Below are 20,366 nucleotides of genomic sequence, written 5' to 3'. Positions count from 1 at the left end.
TTCTGTGGACTGGCAACTTTTATTGTCTAACACATCACAGGAGCATGCAAGGACGGGACAGGACAGGCCAGGACAGGACAGGACAGGTCAGGACAGGTCAGGACAGGACAGGACGGACGCAGCGAGCGCTAAGGCATTTTTCCGTCCCCAAAAAGTCAAGCTGCCTTTGTCACAAGGTCCTCCAGTTTTTAAAGTGCAAAGTTCACAGAAGGGGTCTCGGACCTGCACAAGCACTACGTGGTCGACAGAGCTATCCGGAACTAGACGACAAAATGACTGACACAAGTAAGGTGGGTGGGTCACGCTTGGTGGTGGACAAACTGGAACGACCGGAGAGTCACGACACGACCGCAAACGAGATTCGAGGGAAGTCGGCACGGGGGACAGACGTGCCGTGCCGTGCCGTTGGTGGGAGACTAAGCTGATGACAACGAGAGGCAGAGAAGAGACGGAGCGTCAAATTTGAGTTCCTATAAAATAGATACGCACGCACGCGCACACTCGGAGTAGATGTTGAGATGTTGACTGTACACGAGCTGAAAGATTTGAATGCTTTATGCCGGGGGGACCCTGTACTGACAATGAGCTGTTGAGTGACTTCTTATCCTACTGTTAAAAAGGAATGTGAAAAATAATGAACAAGGATCAAATCATGGCCGCGCACGACGAGAGAGAGAGAGAGTTGGCAATATGTCAGCGCTACAACAACAACCACACGAAAAAAAAAAAAACATTAACTCAGTGCAGAAAATGGAAAAGATTGTCCAAAACATCCCTACATGGCGAGCTTGACAAAATGTGGCTTGTTATCAAAGTTTTTGGCTTGCAGCAGCGGCACGTTATTTCTTTTTTGCCCCGCCTCGCCCAAAAATGGTTTGCCCCGGAAGAGAACAAGAAGAGTGGAGTAACCTTGCCTTCTCAATACACGCAAAGGTCGGGAAACTTCATCTCGTAGATGGGCACCGAGCGAGTCTGGCTCGGGCCGTAGCCGGATGATACGGTGCCGGACGGGCTGGGCGGGGGCCTGAGAGGACACACGGGGCCGTCATTGTCTCGGAAACGGACTCGTACGGCGTTTTGCGGTCGTGGCTCACCTGATTGTGATCTCAAAGATCTGGTTGAGTTTGCTCTGCAGCAGCGTGGCCTGAGCGAGACAAAACAGCAAACGGCGGCGGCGGTGAGACAAATAGCGGAGACGGAGAGAAAATCAATCAATCAATCAATCAATCAATCAAACGACGGTCTTTGCTGTACCCGAGCACCGCAATGGGCAGCGATCTCCTCAAAGGGAGCTTTCTGGAACTTCTCCACCACTTGCCTCCTCCGCTCCCGCTCCTGTTCCTCCATACCCACGCTGTCCACTAGGGGGAGACAGAAACGAGTCAAGAATCACACCGCAAGCCCTGGAAGTATGTTGAGGAAAGCAGCAATGTGATTCTTCCCGGACAGGATACCTGGCATTTTCATTCTAAACAACTTTTTGGACTTGCAAAAGCACTGCGTGGCCACCCACGTCTCACTCGTAGCTCCAAGATTGTTTTCCTAATCGGAGCTCCAAGATTGTTTTCCTAAGACGCTTCCATCTTTGAGCTGATTTCAGCAAGATGCGGCGGCGGCGGCGGCTCCTGCTGCTATCTGGGCCAAGCATCAGCTGTCTCAACACTAGTCAGTGTTTTATTACACCATAAATGATGAGGGGCTTAAGTCCCCAAACGGAACAAGCCAATTCATTTTGTTTTGTTTTGCTTTGCTTTGCCTGTCGACCCAAACCATCTGGCTGAGATGCTCTTTTATGCTGGACACATCTGGCTGGCCCTGATGTCGCGAGTACTTTGGAGGAGATCAAAATGGATTCATGAAGACTTTAGGATTAAATGAGTTTGACTCGGTCGGGAGAGATTGATTGATGCAGATGAGGTCTCCTTGGAGCACGTGGCCTCCTCCTTTGTCAAATGTGAAACATTTGGCGCTCTAGGCAAACTTCCTCTCAGGTCTAAAACGATTCAAGTGCAGCAAATGGAATGCGCCGGCGCCGCCGCCACCACCGTGTAAGGTGAAGCGACGTTTCAGCATTGAAACAAACACCAGATGTTTCTTTTCCTTCAAGAACAATAAAGCCTGAACATTTACAGCCACCGCTCGGCGATCGAGATGTTTCCGCCTGACAGTGAAATGGGCTATGGAGTGTGAATACCGATGGCGTTCTTCAAGGTTTCAAAGGTGATCTCCTCGGCGGGGGTCCGCTGGAAAAACAGAAAGAGACGCAGCGTGACGGGAGCCGCTATTGAGCCGGCGCAACGGTTACGCACGCACTGGTGACTTTTGGCTCCTACCTCTTCTTTCTCGGGACTGTTTCGGGACTCCACTTCCACCTGGAGCGAGATGGTCTCCCCGATGCTCTTTCTCTTGGACAGGCGGTCCTCATCTTCACGCAGCGCCAACGGCCAAGAAAGAAGAAAAATGCTGAAAAGCGGCGGCCAAATAAACGCAGGCGTCGTCGGCCAGTCCCTTTACCCGTGTACTGAGGGATGTAAGGGGTGGCCAGTCGCTCCGTGTTGTAACCGCTGCCTCCGAGGACTTCCGTGATCTTGGACTGAAGGAACAGCATGCCGCCTTCCACTCTGTCAAGCGAGGAGGGGAGTCTAGGAGAAAAGAGGAGAAGGAGTCACGGGGAAAGGAACACGTGTGGCGCCGACGTACCTGGGCACATCCGCAAAGACGTCCTCGGGCAGCAGGTAAGGACTTTCCTTACGTCTCGCTTCGATCACCTGACAGGGAGGGGAAAGGAGAGTCGAGTCAAGCGAGCGAGCGCGGCCGACGGACGGACGGACGGACGGACGGACGGGGAACCTTCGGCGGCCCACGCTAGGCGTGCCCACCTCGTGTATGTGCTGGCAGAAGGCGGGGACGGTGGTGAGCTGGCAGATCAGGTTGAGGTAGGCGGCGGCCAGCGCGTGCATTGCGCAGCGGTTGTAAACGGGCAGCGCCTCATCCGTGGACAGAGCCAGGTCCTAGGGAGGGGAGGGGAGGGGAGGAGAGTAAGAATCCCTGCGGAAAGGAGCCCCTCCGTCCCGTGGATACCTGCAGAGCAAGCGCCAGGCGAACGAGGTCCACCACCACTTCTTCGTTGGCCAGCTCCACGCTGAGAAGACCCAGCAAGGCAAAGAGACTCTCGTAGTGGCGCCTGCCGCTGCTCTGCTCTTTGCAGCCCAAGTAGATGTGTCGGTAGAGCTGCTGGCCGTGCTGGTCGCAGACAGACAGACAGACAGACAGACAGACAGACAGAAGGGGCGGCTTCGAGACGCACGCTCCAAAAGACTTCCTGAACCGCTCGCGCTACCTTTTTCATGAACAGGTTGTCCTGTCTGGAGCACTTGTCCACTTTCAGCTTCAGCACAGAGATGTCGCTGATAATACTGCAAAAGCAAAGTCAGGCCGAGGCCGGTCTGATCGGGCGACGCTCCGAGCGCCATCCATCGAGCGAGCGAGCGAGCGAGCGAACGGGCCCCGCCTACGCACCTCATGTTGGAGAATTTGGGCCGGTTGTCGTGCCTGTCGATGAGACTGAGGAGGATTTGGAGCACCAGCAGCCGAACCTCGGGGTCTTCGGTCAGGGAGAACGACAGCAGAGGCTCCAGGAAGGAGCTGGGCAGAGCCGTCAGCATGTTGGTCGTCTGGAAGCCCGCCGTCACCTGCACCCACGGCAAAGCGGTCGGAAGCGTCTCCACCGCTCAACGGTGTCACATGCGCACTTACCTGGACCAGTGACTTGAGTAACATCACCTGAATCATCCTGGTAACCTCGGGCCTGGCAGAGGATGAAAAGCGTGAAGAAAATCAGATTCCAATAAGTGGCACAAGGAGGGGCCGCCTACCAAGAGCCCGAAGAAGGTAGCAGCGGGTGAACACCGGGAACAGGGATCTTGCCCATGATGAAGAGCATGACTTCCGACCTTTGGTAGGTGGGCAAAGTGTTGGCGAAGGAACCTGAAAGGCGCAAAGAAATTGCAAGTCAATCGTGTGGGAAAGAGCCCAAAGAAAAGGAGCCCGACAGGCCACTCGCCGATGGTTCGGATAACGGCTTCCTGCAGCTGCCTCTCCTCGTGAGCTTTGATGATCTTTGTGCCGATGTTGGCGCTGCCGTCGTAGGAGCCGGTCAGCTCGTAGTCCACGCTGAGACGCAGTTGGCGCAGTAAGGTGTTGAACACCTCCAGCACGGTGGGACCTGCAGAGGTCCGCAAAAGCGTGTGAGCCACACAGCAGACGCCTCCACGTGGGCCCGTCCGTCCAATCTTCTGACCTACGGAGCCGCTGGCGGCGATGGCGGCCGCCTCCAGCAGAACCTCCACGATGCCGCCTCGGACGGTGGCCGAACTCTTGCTGTTGGCGTCCAGATGACCCAGGAGTTGCTGAATGACCAAGTGCGAGTGCTGCGACTGAGGGGGAAAGAAAGAAAAAAAAGAAGAAGAAGAAATCACGGCCCATCGACAGCGTAGCCAAACACCAGCGATCCTGCCGCTCAAAATTCGGCGCTTACCTGAATGGAGTACATGATGATTTTAAAACAACGCACAGCGAAGGTCTTCCCCTGCCATAGAGCGTGATTGTCCAGATGCCTTTGGGGACGAAAAAGAAAGGTGTCACGCCAATGATGTTAGCGTCGCCAAGACATCAGCGCTCTGACAGAGATGCCACGCCGTCGCGCAATCCATCAAACAGCATCAAGGTCACTTGCGACGCGGCAGCTGCTCCACGCAGGGAGGGGAGGGGAGGGATGAATGACCGCAGACAAAAAACAAAGACAGCCACGGACGGAAAGAAAATGGAAGCTTAGCTGGCCCATGAGGTCGGGCGTTCCATCTCACATGAGCACGGGGGTGACGGCATTCTTGATGTTTCCGTAGGCGGCTCGGCCCAGCAGCTCCCTGAAGCAGCGCTCCGTCAGCTCCGCCGGGCTCTCCTTCTCCTTGTCTGACGGTTGCGACGGAGACGGCGAGCGACTGGTGGGGAGCGAGCGCCGGTTCAAGGGTCAACAGTTTGCAAAGCTCAACATTGTGTGGTAGCATTTTTTTTTTTTTTTTTTTACACGGAAGTCGTCATGTTTGTCAATTTGTTCCTCCATCTGAGAATGTTGAAATGTCCCGCCCGGAGAGTCAAAGGAGGTTTTCATGACAGGGAAAGATGTAAACCTGGAAAGGATTAGCCTTTCCCGAATCGAATTCATGGGAATTGGCACACGTCAAGGGCTGGCCCGTTTTTTTTTCTTATTCATCGTGAGCCTCGTCGGGCTTCCAACGCACGCGCCTTCCAACCTCGTGACGTTCCCAAATGTCTTTTTGTTCAAAGCAGCAGAACAACGTGACCGAAATAAGGTTTGATTTTTTCACTTTGTTGCCATGCGCAAAATGTCTGAACATGTGCGTGGGAATTAACAAACGCCATCTGCGAGCCTGCAGCGATTACGCCGGGAAGGGAAGTTGACGAGGCGCCAGCGGGAGACCATCTCGTGCGCTTTCTTTCACCTTCTGGCCCTTCCTCCTATCCGCACAACGTCCACATTTACCTCTCCGTGCGCTCGCTACACTGCAGGTTGAACAGCAGCGACGGGACAATCTTGTCCATGTGCTGAGGATCCCAGATGTTAGCTTGAAGCTCGTCGTTGACCGTCTTCCTCACCACGCCCTGAAGGCCCTTGATGCCCGCCATCCGGATCCTGACGAGAGGACGAGACACGCGTTTGGCGTGTTTAGCTACGCGCACGTTAGCCCCGACGCGAATGCAGATGAAGGCTGACACCGAGGCGGGTCGCTCTCACTTGGTGCGGATGTCGGGGTCCTCGTAACCCGAGTGGCACATCTCGCTGAAGCGCGACACAAAGAAGTCATAACTGCGATGGTAGGAAGGTGTGTCCTCCTCTATGTTGGCAAACTTGACAAACTAAAGGAGAACAAGATTCGGAGAGCATTTGTGAACCTTCCACATTGCTGACATTTAGCATCCCGTCCCTCGTCGCGGTTTTTTTCCTCATCTACGTTTGCGGTGATTGGAAAATGCAAGGAGCTCAGCAGCGTGTCCTTGGAAGGATTAAGCAGAGCGAGGCCAATGCCGCGGGAATTAACCTCTCAGCCGAGTCACGCCGCAAAAGTAAGTCGACGACTCGTCGGTCACGCGTTCCCGAAGCGGGCCCCCCGGAATGGAAAAACGAGGTTAGCTCCCGTGCCGAGACGAGCCCTCATTCCTCGCTGCAAGTCAAGTCCGCTTGACGCCGGCGACTTGCTTCGGCTTTCAAAGCAGCAGCAGCAGCACGCAATGAAATATTTACCGACATTCAACCTTTTGACAAAAGGCAAGCATCTGGCCCGAGCGGGCAGCATGACCTCACTCGCAAAAATCAAATAAAAAAGCACATCAATCACACACACACACACACACACAGTCCTTTTGTTCACACAATACCACAACTGACGTTGAAGAGCTAGCGTGAGAGGCCAACAAAGCGCTCCGTCCTTGTCGAAAAAGCTTCAAATCAATGATCTGAATCTTATGTTCGCAAATGAATAGGCCGATAAATAGCAAGGCACCGGCTGCCACCGCTCGGTGCCAACTGGACCCAAAGCATGCCAAAGAGTCAGAAAGAAGTTTTGGAGTGCCAGTAAAGCCACGTCCGGCTTCTCCCACTCACCGAGTTGGTTCCCAGGATTTGAAGACTGGGCTTGTCGGACTCCAGCAGCTTGCGCACCATCTTGAGGAAGCTCTCCACAAAGAGGTTGATGCTCTGGCAGTGGCAGGCCATCAGCAGCTGGTCCAGCGCTTCCATGGCGATGCACACGTAACTGAGGAACGTCGGACGGATGGCCGTCAAAAGCTGTTCCGGAGGCAGCCGGCGGGTCGCTCGCTCGCTCGCTCGGGCTCACCCGTATCGGTGGCGCGCCACATCCCTGGACAAGCGCTCCGACAGGTACGCGCCGATACGGTCCAGCTTCTCTGGAGCCGACAGGGCGTAAAATGTCAGCTTCTCCATGTTGGCCTTCACCAGTCCATCCTAGAGGAAGAAAACATTTCGTTTGCTCGGCGGTCAGTACAGACGTTGTCCGCCGAGCTCCTCACCTCCGGGTCTTCGGGGAAGATGTTGTCCACCAGCCTCTTGTAGCGAGGCCTGAGAGCCCCGCAACAACCGCACACCCCTGGAACACGTCAGACACATTTCAAACAATCAATCTATTGATTATTAAAATGATCATGAGTTGGAAAGCCCCAAAAAAGTCCTCCCTCTGAACTAATGAACAAACGTCGCAGTATTGCTATGCTTTTTTCTTTTTTTTTTTTTTTTGCTGAATTTGGGAGTCTCTGATTGCGAGATTTTGGTTGGTTGAAGGATTCCTGCAGTGATGACTCATGAGGGGCTTCAGGGGAGCCAGAGCAAGAGAGAGCAGACACAATCAGAAGAATCCGAGACAACCGACGGGCTGCTTCACGGAATGTGCCCGAGAAGTGTTGTCGCGTCCGGTTTGAAGGGGCAGCTCGCGCAAAGGTCAAAGGGCAGTTCTTTTCCGCCGTCCTTTCAGCGGGGCTTGCTATCGCGGCTGGAAATGTTAACACCACACCGAGACGCATCAGGAAGATTATCTATCAGTCCCGGCGTGCTTCAGAAACAGACAGTGCTCTTCACAGGTATCGGAACAGAAACGACCGGTGCAGGCCCAACGCCGGCCTCCAAGCGCCGCCTCCTTGACAGAGTCACAGAATTTGAAGGCGGCTGGCTGCGCTTTGAGGGACAGGCACGCTTTTCGCAAAACTGCGCTCAGGAGGCGGAGCATCTATTCATAGCGCAGCCTGCTGCTGCGCTGCCATACGGTCATTTCATCAAAAAACCAAGAGGTGCTAGAGGTCAAAGAAAAAAAGACAGTTGAATAAATAAGAGGGTGGGTTTGTGACGCACCGAGTGAGTCACACTCCAAAGCTTCTTATTGCACCTCGGTCGGCCGTCCAGCGGTGAAAGTGTCATTTCTGGGTCAACGTTTCAGAGGCAAGAGAGGGAGAGCCGCTCGCCGGGCCACGGCGACTGAAATACAAGTGGCGCGGCGCGGCGCGGCCCTGGCAATATCAATCAATTCCACTTTCTGCACACCTCCTGCTTCCTGCTTTCCGCCCGTCGAGTCTTTTGGCCGACACGCAGCCATTAGTTAACAGGAATGGAAGGAAGGACATCCATCATTGCACTTATGCAAGATGTCACACACACACTCACACACTTGAGGAGGCTCAGCAAAACACATCTGCTACGGCAACACACAATCCAAAGTTCAGCAAGGTGGATTAGTGCCGATCCGACGCGATCGGACGCAGAGCTGCAGCCCCCCCCTCCCCTTCTGTGGAAGCAGCCAATCACGTGGCTATTTATATCTCCCTAATATTGGCCCAGCGACATTAACAGATTACAACATCCATTTCCCCCCTGGGAAGTAAGATTAACATTCTCCCATTAGGATTAAAGATGCAGCAGAAGGGTAACAGAAATTGGGCCAAGAGCACACGGGATGCACGTTTCAAAGAGAAACCTTTGGAGATTCCTGCCTGTCGGGCGAGACAAAATGATAAACGCTACAGCTGTGACTTTTGGAATGGCACTCGACCTTCACGTGCAAATTCATCCTCAATTCAAAGGCTGCTTCAGGACACACCCGGTGCATTGTGGCAAGCAAGTGAAAGAGCAGAGGATGAAGAGGACGACGATGAAGACGGACATCAGCCACTCGTGTCATTCTGGCCACTTCGGCCGACAACTTTCGTTCACGCAGAGTGGGTGGGTGGCAGACAGACACCACACGCACCCACAAACCCCAAGATGACAGGCGGCCAAATTATGAGTCACAAGGGTAGCAAAACTAGGTCGAGTTGAAAAGGATGCGGCAGATAACACTCGGCGCTGACCGACTCGGATGGTGTCACGGAGCGCAATGTTTGAGCAGCACGCTGAACTTCGTACAGGAAGCGGACGCCTCGGCCGATGAAATCTCGATGATGTGCTCGCCAAGACATGGCATTAAATGGGACAAATGCAAGGGGGGGGGGGAACAGCGGCACCAGCGCACGCTTCCTGGCTGCAGCCCGCAACTGACCGCTGAGCCAAAGAGTTTGGCTGAGCGCAAAGCGGGCAAGGAAAAGGGCAAAACTGATGAGCAGGCACAGAAATAAAACGCGGCAAAGTGGCGGGCAGGCAGGCAGGCAGGCAGGCAGGCTGGCAGGCAGGCTTCCTCAAAGCGGCTTTTCCGATCCGCCTTCCCGTCATGCACGACGAGGGCGGGAATGCGGACAAACAGGCAGCGACACGCTCGCGTCACGCTCGCTGGCCTTCCTCCCAAGTGACGATAAGATGCCTTCTTCTTACCGTACATGGAACGTGATGCCAGAGAGCCACCGTTGCTGCCGCCGCCGCTGCTCGTGTTTGCTTTCAGCGGGTTCGCTCACTCGTGCGCTCGCGTTTGCACACACGCGCACACACACACACACACACACACACACACACACACACACACACACACACACACACACACACACACACACTCTTGGGGATTAATGCCTGCCTGCCTGCCTGCCTGCCTGCCTGCCTGTCTGCCTGCCTGCACGTGTGCTTGGAGCTAAGAGCCAGGCAGGGGGAGGCGCACGTTGATTGGTGCAGAGGCTGTGTCCACGCCACGCCATTTCATGAATTACACACACACGCACGCACACACGCACATACAAAAGGGGGGCGCGAGGCAACGTCACAGAGAAGCATGCCGGGATGACCTTGGATTTTCCTGTTTGTCTTCAGGCCCCCCACACACACACACACGCGCTATGCATCGACATGTCTATCTGGAATAGACCCGAGCAAATGAGTGAAATGACGCCATTTCTTGACGGTGTGAATTTTAATTGGATGAATTATCCAGTGAAAATGTTGCTTATGACAAAGTGTGACGACTTAAGCGAGCGCAAGTGAGAATACAAAGGTGATTATCAACGCAGCGTGCGGCTGCCATTTCTAAGCCTGAGGGCCATTTATTGATGCGAAGAAAGAAGACATTCTATGCGTTACAGTCAACCCTCAGCATTGGCTGAATTTGAAGTCATCTTTTTTTGTTAGCTTTCTGGGCTTTTACAGTCCACAGACCCTTCCAAATTGACGGTGTCGGAAGGGAACTGCAATCTGACAGTGTCTGCTCGCCATCCGCGTCTTGATGCAGAAGCAGATGTAGAAGGCCACGCTTACCCTTGGCGGCTCGATGGTCGAGAAGCGTGCGGCAGTCCAGTGCTAGCCTCCGAGAGGCCGGGACGTCGCCGGCCGCGGCGGCGGCGGGTACGGCGGCCGAACCCATGCGCAGCTATGCCAAACTTAGTCCAGACGATGCCAGAAAGCCCGCGGGTGTGCCGACGTCGCCTAACTCAGCAATATTTAGCGCATAGGCGAGTATTAACGAGATGGGGGAGATTAGCGATTAGGCCGGCAGCTTTGCTGTCACTCTCACTGTCAACGCGTTCCTCTGTGTCTCATTGATCAACATCTCAGCGAGAACAATGGGCCTCTCTATCCGCCGCAAGTGTCACTCTGGACCAGGGAGAGACAAAAGAGCGAGCGAGCGAGCGAGCGAGCGAGCGCACACCCACCGACAGGCAAACGCATGGAGTAATCTGGTAGCCGAAAGCATGGCGTCGGTGGCTCCGGCAATCGCAGAGAAGGGCACTCGTACGATAATCTCTTATCATTCGTTGTCCGTCCACCTTGTTCAATATTTACAAATCTTTAAGCGGAGCACACGGAGGCAAACAACCATTTGAAGCGCCAAGTGTTGTGATATTTATTGATGGAGTGAGTGTCTGCCTATGTTATGGCTGGCTGGCTTGGCTTTGACGTGAGAGCTCACCTGTCATGATGGATGTCAGCCGCTAGAGGGCGGTGCACTTGGAGCGTCGCGGTGACGGAAAGAGCTGAGCCACTCGGGCGCCCGAGTGACGCTTCAGCTTGGCGAGGTCAGTCAGGAAAACCGGTGGCTGTCCCTTGGCCTGTGGAAGTTGTGCATAAGCCAAAATTAGCCGACTATGGAAACATGCTAAGGTCAATGGGAACATGAGAAGAAATGGCACACACGTCACGTATTACGACGTTGATACGGTTGAGGGATTCAGATAGAAATGGCCCAGGAAACGCTAGTGTTGTGTAGTAAATGTGTAGCTGTCCGTGTTTAGCTCGTTACTTTTGTTGACATTCTCACACTTTCGGTGTTTTTTTCCCCATCATACTTTAGCCTTGCTTTATCCGTCAGCAGGACTAGTGTCATAAAATATGAACAATTGTATACGATGAAATGCCATTGATGGACTGTCACTAACTAGCCCAGCTCGGGTAGGCTAACCACCACCAACAACATTTACGACTCACCATAAAAGGAAGACTATTAGGACCCACGAAGCCAGAGCTCCTCCTCTTCGATAAGTCGGACTTTCTACCACGTAAAAAAAAAAAAGACTAAATAGAGAAAGGAAGAATCGGCAAGCGATACAACTACACAGCTGTTTTACTTGCTTACTGGAAAATATGAATCAGCCCACCACTACGCTCATTTGAATATATGCAGTCCACGTTCATACATTGAAAAAATATTGTACAGTACGAAAAAAAAATCGATTCAAATATCGTAGTGACTGAAGCCTAAACGGAATGACGGCATCATATCTGTTTCGTATTTGAACTAAAGTGACGTTTGTGAGTGTTGAGTTTTTTTTTCTTCCACTTGACGGCAGCAGTGAGTAGAGCTGGTACAAAGCGGAAGTGTTCTTTAGTGTGAAACAGGTGTCTCGGTTTACGACGGTGAAAGAAACGAACATTTTCTCACAATGCGAATAAAATATAAGACTTTTAAAGGGGGGGGGGGAGGCGACAACTCATTTCATGCAACATTAATATTTGTGTGACTAATCAGCGTTATATTTTCCATAATATTTTATTTCATATATTTGTTTGTTTCTGCCAGAAATATAATCTTCATTCTCATCTCCTGGGGTCCACGTCTCCTTTGGTCATTGGGTAGTTCGTTTGGAAACAGAGAAATTCGACTCATTATTTGACTTTGGATTTAAAAAAGATACACCAAAATTGAAGTACAGATTGATTCTCTCGTTTGTTTTCCAGAGCGAGTAAGCAAAAGTCGACGAATAAATTTTCAATTTTAATTTCTGTAACTAAAATAAGATATATATTTAGCACGAGACGGCTTGACGATTTGTTGGGGTTCGCGGAAATTGTCACAGCCGGGATTTCACGAACTGACCAGGAGATGGCGAGAGCGTAACGTCTGTAGACTGTCTGTACAGCCAGGAGGCAGATTCACTTTCAGGTTTTTTTTTTTTTTTTAAATAAAAAAGCCTTACTGAGCATTGTCTTATAAAAAACTTGTCTCTAAATTGTCGTTTTTTAGTAAAAAAAAGTGTAAAGTAAGGCTTTAAGAAATAAAACTTACAAGACAAAGCCTTACTATACATGGTCAATCCTAACCCTCGCCCCTAATAACTCTAATCCTAAATAAAATAAGCAATGCAAATAGTGATTCCATTTAAAATATGAAGTTCAAAATAAAGAGAATAAAATATGCAGTGACAACCAATACTTCGTGACAAAGTGAAAAAAATTCATATCAGGGATTCATTGCGCACCCAACCGTTGAGGGGAAAACAGAGAGCGCCCTCCTGCGGACAGATCTTCGAAGTGCATAGTTTTTTAATTTCACATTGTCTGAACGAGTTAGTTTTAAACACGATACATGCAGTTATCCACCTCTGCGGGTCTGAAGCCTTTATCCAACCTTGTCCCAGTTAGTCCCCCCTCCCCATTTAGTTATCATTTCATTTCCCCACTCTTTCAATCTAAAGACGTGTTCCTCCTGTTTTTTTTCTCTTTTTAATAATGTCCAAGCAAAAGGGAGGCATGTCCCCCCGGCAGATTACTCACTCGTCTTTGGCGTCTCGTCTTGATTACATGGGCGGGATCTGATTTGATTTGGAAGAAAGCCCCCTCGTTTCCCGGGAGCCCGAGCCGATCTCTTTAGACCTTGGCTGGTGCGCCGTGTTGTTCTTGCGTTGCCGCGCGCACATTGTGATCTTGATAAATATGATCTGGAAAAAAAAAGAGGGAGGGAAGAGAGAGGATTAGGTGAAGGGATTATAATTTCCAGTGATGAGGAATGATAAGAAACAATAAATCCTAAAGTAGATTTAGTTCTCAAGGAAAACCTGTTATGGAAAACAGAATAAGAGACGGACGGGGCAGAGATATTAAATAGATACACAAGGCATGACCTGTTTCTAAACTTCTCTGGATGCATTTTGATTCACTCTCTTTTTTTTTTTTTTTTACATTTAGCCTTGACTTGCGTCACTTTCTTTGTAGCAAACGCGTGCAAAGTGGCGGTCAGGCTCACAAAGCGGCAGCTGCTAAGGCCTCGCCTTCGGGAGGCCGCCGCCCGTGCGTGTCAAATCCAGCCCACTTAAAGGCCCTTTGCCACTGTGGGCCACTACAGCGACGGCGGGACCCCGCTCACTTTGTCGTTAACCAGGGCTGGGCGGCGGCGGCGCCGCCTTGTTGCGATAATGGGGCGGACGCTCAATCGGATACAATGTTCATCCTGCGCTTCCTGGCGTGGCGAGCCTCAAGTCTGGCCCCCGCGTCTCCACGAGGGGAGGGCGACGCCGGGCGTCTTAACCGGGCCCAAAGCCCTCATCTCCTCTCTTTATCCACGTGTCCCCAAGCTGGGTTTAGCACCTTCGGCGCTCGGGCGCTTTACGAGCAGACAGCTGGGCTAATCTGTCGCTCTCCCTCTCGTCTCCTTCGGTCTCGTCTTTGGAAGCCTTTGGTTCATGGGCAGGAGCCCGATGACCATCTTGATGATTCGAAGGAGGGAAAGATCTCCGAGAGCGGCCGGCGCTGCGTGATGCTGCGTCACTTGGCATGAAATGCCTTCAGGCTGGGCAGTTGGCGAGCGTGTCAAGTGGTCATTTTGTTTACCTCATCATTTGCCTTCTTCCTCACAATTGGCGGCCATCTCCGTCTGCATTCTTTCCGTCTTCCATTTGCATCCATTTCAACCTCCTCGGCGCTGGCCTCTTCAGCTAAACTTAGAAGTGACAACAGTTGCGGGGTGACACCAAAGTCTAAATAAGAGCAGGACAATAGGCGGCGGCGGCGGCGGCAGCGGCGCAACGCTCGGGTAATCAAAGGAAGTTGGCCTGCCGAGTGGACAAATATTTTCCTTTGTCACTGTATGTTTAGACGCACAAGAGTCGCTCCAACAAATGGGGGCCGTCGAGCTGTTTTTTTTGCCGCAGTCCGTTCGGCACGTACTCGAGCGTACCTCTCGCACGGCCACGGCCGCGCACATTAGTCACGCGCGCAAAAATCGCCGTGGAACGGCTCAGGGGCCCCGCCGTCTAACGCCGGCGTGGAGGGAGGCGCGCTCGGTCACTCGGAGTCCGTCCGTGACTCACCAAGGGCACAATGGAATTAGTGCCATCCTCCGGCATGTGGCAGCTTGCTCTGGCTAAACGGTGTAATCATCGAGCACCCCCCCCCGCCCCCACGTACCAACTGGCGCCGATAACATTGTCTTAAGCTATACAAAAAAGATTTCTCTCTCTCTCCCTCCCTCCCTCCCTCCCTCCATTGCGGTAATTATTGAATTAATGCAGATGGAGAGAGACATCTGCATGTTAAAGTGTTGGCCTCTCTCTTATGCACAGCAGATGTTCGCCTGTCATTTACTCAAATTATGCTGCACGGATACATGGAGGGAAAGAGCGAGAGAGCGAGCGAGAGAAAGTTCCTCGCCAAGGCGACATTGTCTCACAGTCGGCGGCCAAATTCACGTTGCAGCTGTTGGTCGAGTGAACAAATGAGCGCCTCTCGACCGGAGCTTTCATCTTTGCTCTTTAAACGACGGCAAGGGCCGTTAGAGTGGCGCAGGCACCCCAATGTCACGCTTGCATTTTGCAAAGCATTGTTGAAGAGACCAATGTGATTTGCTGCCACCTTGTGGTCTCTCTAAGCAATTACCAGCTTTTTGGGGTGGCATGATCTTCGCCGGTGGTCGGCAGGCAGCAGAAGCGCCGAACCTCCGTGCACTGCGATGACGAGGAAGTTGACCTTCCAGTTGAAGGCGTCGTGCCCTCCTGAAGATTATTTGTTGATTATTTGAAGCCATGTGGGGACACGGAAGTGAGGGCCACTGTGTACAAGTGCATGGCTGACCTTCTCCTTGGGATTATGTCCCAGGTTGGTTTGCCTGCTAGCTCCGGATTACGCTTGATAAAAACATCCTTGTATTATTATTATTTATTTTTTTCCCGTGCTTATTGTGTTAATACTCTGGGGCGGTCGGTTCGCCCTCTAAAAGCTCAGGCCCCGTCCGTGCCTGCCTGCTTTAAGGTAATCTTCTTCCACTTGAGCTTTTAAAATGTTTTAGGGAGGCGCTCTGCTCTGCTCTGCTCTGCTGTGCTCTGCTCTGTCTTTGTGTTCTTTACTCCTTAAATGACGTTCGATGAGGAATCCAAAGTGAATACCTGGTGGTCTGGTGTAATTGCTGGAAAGATAGTAAAACATCAGATGATTTGATTTCTGCTCATCTTTGTGTTGAATCCAAATGCAACATTTGCTTTAACTCTTGTGGGACTTGACTTTGGCTTCCCAGGGAAGTGGCTCGGGTCTGCCTCGCCAACCACAAGTGTCAAGACTTCCCTTTTCTTCAACAAGACCGTTAGGCATGGAAACAATCGTTTAGGAAGTAAGCCCTTACCGCGGTCGTTCCCTTTCGGCTTGAGGATCAAAATGACGCCAACATTAAGCAGGCAGGGCTTGGTCGTTTCCATCAAAGCTAACTAAAAACCACATGATTCATTCGTCGAAGATTTGCAATTGTTGCCACGACGCATTTGCTTAAACAAATCCAAATCTAAAATACTTACTGATTGGTGCCGAGGCCATGTTTTTTTTTCCCTTCTTCTTCTTCTGTTTCTTTTTCTTCTTCTTCCGTTTTATGACCGTTGGCAAACGACGTGCGGTACAGACATGGCGAATGAGTGGCGACAAGCGGAACTACGAGTTTCCAGTTGACAAATAAATCCGATGGCTTAATTATTATCAAGGGAAAAACGTATCGTAGCTCTGGCCACATTTGTGTAGACTTTTCACACCAGATTTTCTTTCATTGATTCATCATTGCTCTCTCTATATGGCTATATCTGATTTCTCATTGGAATGACGACTTGAAATTTGGGGTGCAAGTCCAGGGTCTGGTTTCCGGTCACTCTGTCCCCGCGCGCGCACGCACGCACGCACGCACGCACGCACGCACGCACGCACGCACGCACGCACAGGCATTACCCAGTGGAGTCAGGACAACTTCCTTCTATTCTCGGAGCAAAAGCCAACAGATGCTTTCTGCTGATCATTGCCAGTTATCACTCTTAACTCTGGCTGATCAGACTTTACTTTTGTGACCCAGATGTTAAGGAGTTCAATTTATCAGATGCACCACAAGGCGGGGAGGAGGTGGGATGGATGAGCCAGCCAGCCAGCCAGCCAGCCAGCGAGCGAGCGGCCAAAATAGCCACCGCAGGCTTGGAGAGATGAGATGGAATGGGCCTTATTTTTTTTTTTCTGGTTAGCTTTCTGGAGCGGCGTTAGCACGGTAAGGAGCTCAGCGTGGAAAGAGGCTTTGGGTCTAGGCGGGAAAGATGTGCCATATTACAGGCCGGCCAGAAACCTGCTTGATTAATGGGCCGGGATAATCACCTCATCAAATCACTCTCACTTATTAAATCTTGTTTAATATCGTAATGAGGGCCCTCCTGAGCTGCTTTGGTAAATTCCCCTCCACCTCTCCGTCCGTCGCTCCTCCTCGCTTGCTCGTTCGTCTCCGCCCAAGCCATTCTACTCTCATCTGGGCTTTCCAGCCCGACTTGAAAAGCCGAACCCTACTTTGAAGCCCTCGTGCTTGTTTGACAGTTTGTATGAAGGCCACTGAAGCTTCCTGGCCAGTTGCTCTGCACGTGGCTCCAAGCTTCATGAGGCTTCAGCAGCTCTCTGGTGCCATCTTGTGAATCAAATAAGACGCTTGGTTAAAGCGTGACAAGAGAGCACAAGTGTGTCGTTTAAAATGGTCGACGGACGTTAGGATGGGTGGGGCTCGAAGCCACAACCTTGTTTCCCACACAATCCTACTCGTGCTCAGTCAAATGCTTCAAGCGCGGCCGCAGCGTGTTTATTTAGTCACTTATTTATGATCCGTGATGCGCTGGATTGTATCATCATAAATCAGAGTACGTGCGGCGGGTCAAGACCTTCTCCAAGGGTGATACCACTTTTCCAAGGCTTTGCTTCACTGGACTTTATGGAAACACTTCAGGTGGAGCAACATCCAAGCTGTCTCCTTGCGGATGATTTGTGGAGCCTATCCCGACGTCGGCGTAACTTCAAGGGGGAGGGGGGCTTTCATTTACTTTCCTTGACCGACCCCCCCCCCCCCCCTTTGCAGCTGTCGCGTACCTGGCCCTCACGAGCGGCGCCTCTCTTGGCTCCCCCTGAGGCTTTGGATCCCGGCGTCAATCAATTCTTAAAGACGACTGTCTGCATGCCGCGTCACATGGACCAGCCCTGAGTGAAGGGCTTAAGGGGCTCCGGAGCTGGAATGCTCTTTGATAGAACTGGCCGGAGAATGAGGAGGGAGGGAGGCAGGGAGGGAAGGAAAATATGGGGGGGGGGGGGGGTCCTATTGTTGTGCCAAGCAATGCCCTTGACGCCGGCTGGAGACAAGCGGCTATTGTTTGGACGCCCGTCAACTCCTGTCCGACTGGGGCTATTAGCGATGATCTAGCGCCCCGGCCGACCATCATCTCGGCGTCTCGGCTATTTTTTGCTCAAGTTTCTGGTTGCAGTTGACTTGTGATGAAAACGTCCCGAAGGTGAGACAGACGGGCGGCTGGGGCGATTGTGGCCCGTCTGAGCGGTCACAATACTCGGTCGGTCGGGATTGAAAGGAACCGGAAGGATCACAAAGGATGACACAAAGGCGGTGCAAAGCTAACTTCCCTCACGCACTTTTCTTTTTTGGAAAACAATCCTCCGCCCTCCTTGTGAGAAGGCAGCTTTAGTCATAGTTCTGAGCCGGCTGCCTGCCCGGGGGGGGGGGGGCACGTTCCAAAAGACGGCACCCACCGCAAATGAAATACAGCCCCCGCAGCTGTCAGACCTCGTCTTAAGGCTCGCTCCCGGCCCGAGGCCCGCCGATCCGAGGGGATCGCCACGAGCCTCTGCGCGTGCGCGGCCGCCGGTCCCTGAGAGATGCGGCACCAAAGGCCCGCCCAACGCCGTTAAGACCTCCGGGCATGAGGTCATCGGCGCGGCTTTAGCCGCCTTTGTCCCGCCGGCTGATTGACAGCGGGGCTGGGACGGCAATTGCGGAGAGCCGCCGATGGCCGACGTGTGTCGCCAGGAAACACGCCGGTGACCCGTGTGAATTTCCAGGCGGGTATTTGGAGCGGCACTATTTGCTGAAAGTCACCATTTGGGAACTTATCTTGCCCAACAAATGTGAGAAATCTGGTTGAGGGTCCAAGTGTGAATCGCATACCAACACAGGAGCGAGCGTCGCTCCCTTTCTCGGGAAGAGTTTGCAGCGTCATCCGGATCCGTGTGCGACTCTTTCAATCCGTAATCCGCCATAACAGGTGGCAAATTTGAATAGTCTGCCGAGGAAGGACAAATCTCTTCCTGTCTGTCTCCCTTTTTTCAGTGTCTCCGAGATTAGCCTTTGCTCATCTAAGTAATTGAAACATTTGAATTACGGGATTATGAACTGCTTTGGAATTAATCCGCTCCTCCCCTCCCTGCGCCTTGCCAAATGGGTCAATGGCAAATATAATGGGCCTCTGTGATTTCTGATTGGGGGATCCTCAAGAGGCCAAGAATGCCAATCGTGGCTATTAAAAGCCAGAGTGTCCCGGGGGAAAGGGAGAGAGAGGCAAATCCCACAAGGGCTTCGAAAGCGCCATCTGTCTCGGAGCCGCTCCACCGGGAAGCCGGATGACTTTTGCTTTCGAGCCCAAGTGACGAACGAGCGCTCGTGGCTCGCTCCCGCTTTTAGGCTGCGTCGGGTCGGGGGCCAGCGCCCGATCCGAGCATGTGGCCCACTTGCGCATCTGTTGGGCTTTGCCAGAGGTCCAAGCGGACACGGTGACGGTTCCCCCGCCGTCCGGCAACAGAGGCCTTGTCGCGCTGCTCCTCTTGGCGTGTTGCGGACTTCCTTCTCTGGCTTATTCTCCCCGCTGTGAGCCGGTCCAATTCTGGTTTGAAGTCTTTATTTGGGGCGCCGGCCAGCGGGGAGATGGAAGAGAGGCGAGGGGGGCCGAGGGACGGCCGATGGCCGCGGCCGGACTTACGGCCGGACTCGCGGCCCTTTGTTCCTCCTTTCCCAGGCTCCTCTCTTGCGTCAGAGGCAGACAGAGCGGAAAAAGGGGCCACCATCATCATCTGTTCAATCTTTCAATTCCAAGAAAGAGTCGAAGGCCAAATAGGCCGAGCCGCACGCCAGGCGTTTGGCTCACCGGTCCCGATCCGGAGGGTCGGGTCGGGCTTTGCTTTTTGGGCTCGTACGCTCGAGCGCTTTGGCCGCCGCGCTCCTTGCAGTCCTGTATGTGACCAAAGCGTGACGCTCGATGCCGAGCCGACGGTTTTCTGGAACCTGAGCGTGTGATAAGTGAGCGAGAGGGACCTTGAGGACCGTGTCAACGTTTTCTGTGCCGGAGCAGGGACAAACCAAACATTGGGCAAGCATTGGCCGGCGGCCTTTCCAGATAGTCGCTCGGCTGTTGATCTAAGACTGAGACGCTAAAGTCCGCTATCTGCCGTCCGATACGGCGGCCAAGGTCTCGCTGACACGCGGGACAAACACGGATACCTGAAGACAATGACCTTTGAACCGCCCCCGAGGTGGAACAAAACAGGAAGCGGCCAGCAAGTGACTCCAGCGACTTCCTCCCTCCCAGCGGGCCAAGAAATGAATCAGGTGGAATGATTGTTAGTACACGGGCAATAAAACACACGCACAAATGTGCACACGAGTGAGTGGCGAGCGCAGATGTGGTGTGTGCGTGCGTGCGTGCGTGCGTGCGTGCGCAAAAGAGGCAAGCAGTCTTCAGATGTAGCGACAGATGGTATTTGATTACAGAGCAGACGCTCGCCGTTGTACAAAGATGCTGTCTCAGCCCGACCTAAGGAGCCGCTTGCGCCTCCGGTGAGGGCGAGCCGGGCGGGGGGGGAACAAAGACTCAAAAGCGCA

General features: G+C 52.7%; 1 protein-coding gene and 1 long non-coding RNA gene across 2 annotated transcripts; both read right to left on the bottom strand.

Annotated features, from left to right (window-relative positions):
- LOC125989824 (protein EFR3 homolog B) lies at positions 1–10,873 on the bottom strand. The gene is made up of 23 exons (XM_049756190.2): positions 10,256–10,873; positions 7,108–7,184; positions 6,915–7,042; positions 6,683–6,833; positions 5,816–5,937; positions 5,564–5,713; positions 4,866–5,000; positions 4,538–4,616; positions 4,301–4,436; positions 4,064–4,225; positions 3,876–3,987; positions 3,757–3,808; positions 3,520–3,692; positions 3,341–3,416; positions 3,082–3,243; positions 2,880–3,011; positions 2,701–2,768; positions 2,515–2,642; positions 2,334–2,425; positions 2,195–2,243; positions 1,255–1,361; positions 1,095–1,144; positions 1–1,024 (listed from the first exon to the last, which is right to left on the bottom strand). The coding sequence occupies exons 1-23, from the start codon at positions 10,359–10,361 to the stop codon at positions 919–921; spliced, it is 2,553 nt and encodes an 850-aa protein (XP_049612147.1). The 5' UTR covers positions 10,362–10,873; the 3' UTR covers positions 1–918.
- Positions 10,874–12,739: 1,866 nt separating this feature from the next.
- On the bottom strand, positions 12,740–16,149 carry LOC125989881 (uncharacterized). The gene is made up of 3 exons (XR_007488734.2): positions 15,994–16,149; positions 14,042–14,150; positions 12,740–13,152 (listed from the first exon to the last, which is right to left on the bottom strand). It is a non-coding gene; the product is annotated as an uncharacterized lncRNA (long non-coding RNA).
- Between the last annotated feature and the right edge of the window lie 4,217 nt (positions 16,150–20,366).

This window comes from Syngnathus scovelli, chromosome 20 (genome assembly GCF_024217435.2).
Source record: "Syngnathus scovelli strain Florida chromosome 20, RoL_Ssco_1.2, whole genome shotgun sequence".
Taxonomy (NCBI): Eukaryota; Metazoa; Chordata; class Actinopteri; order Syngnathiformes; family Syngnathidae; genus Syngnathus; species Syngnathus scovelli.
The sequence above is the reverse complement of the archived record's forward strand: the minus strand, read 5'-3'. Positions and strand labels throughout refer to the sequence as shown.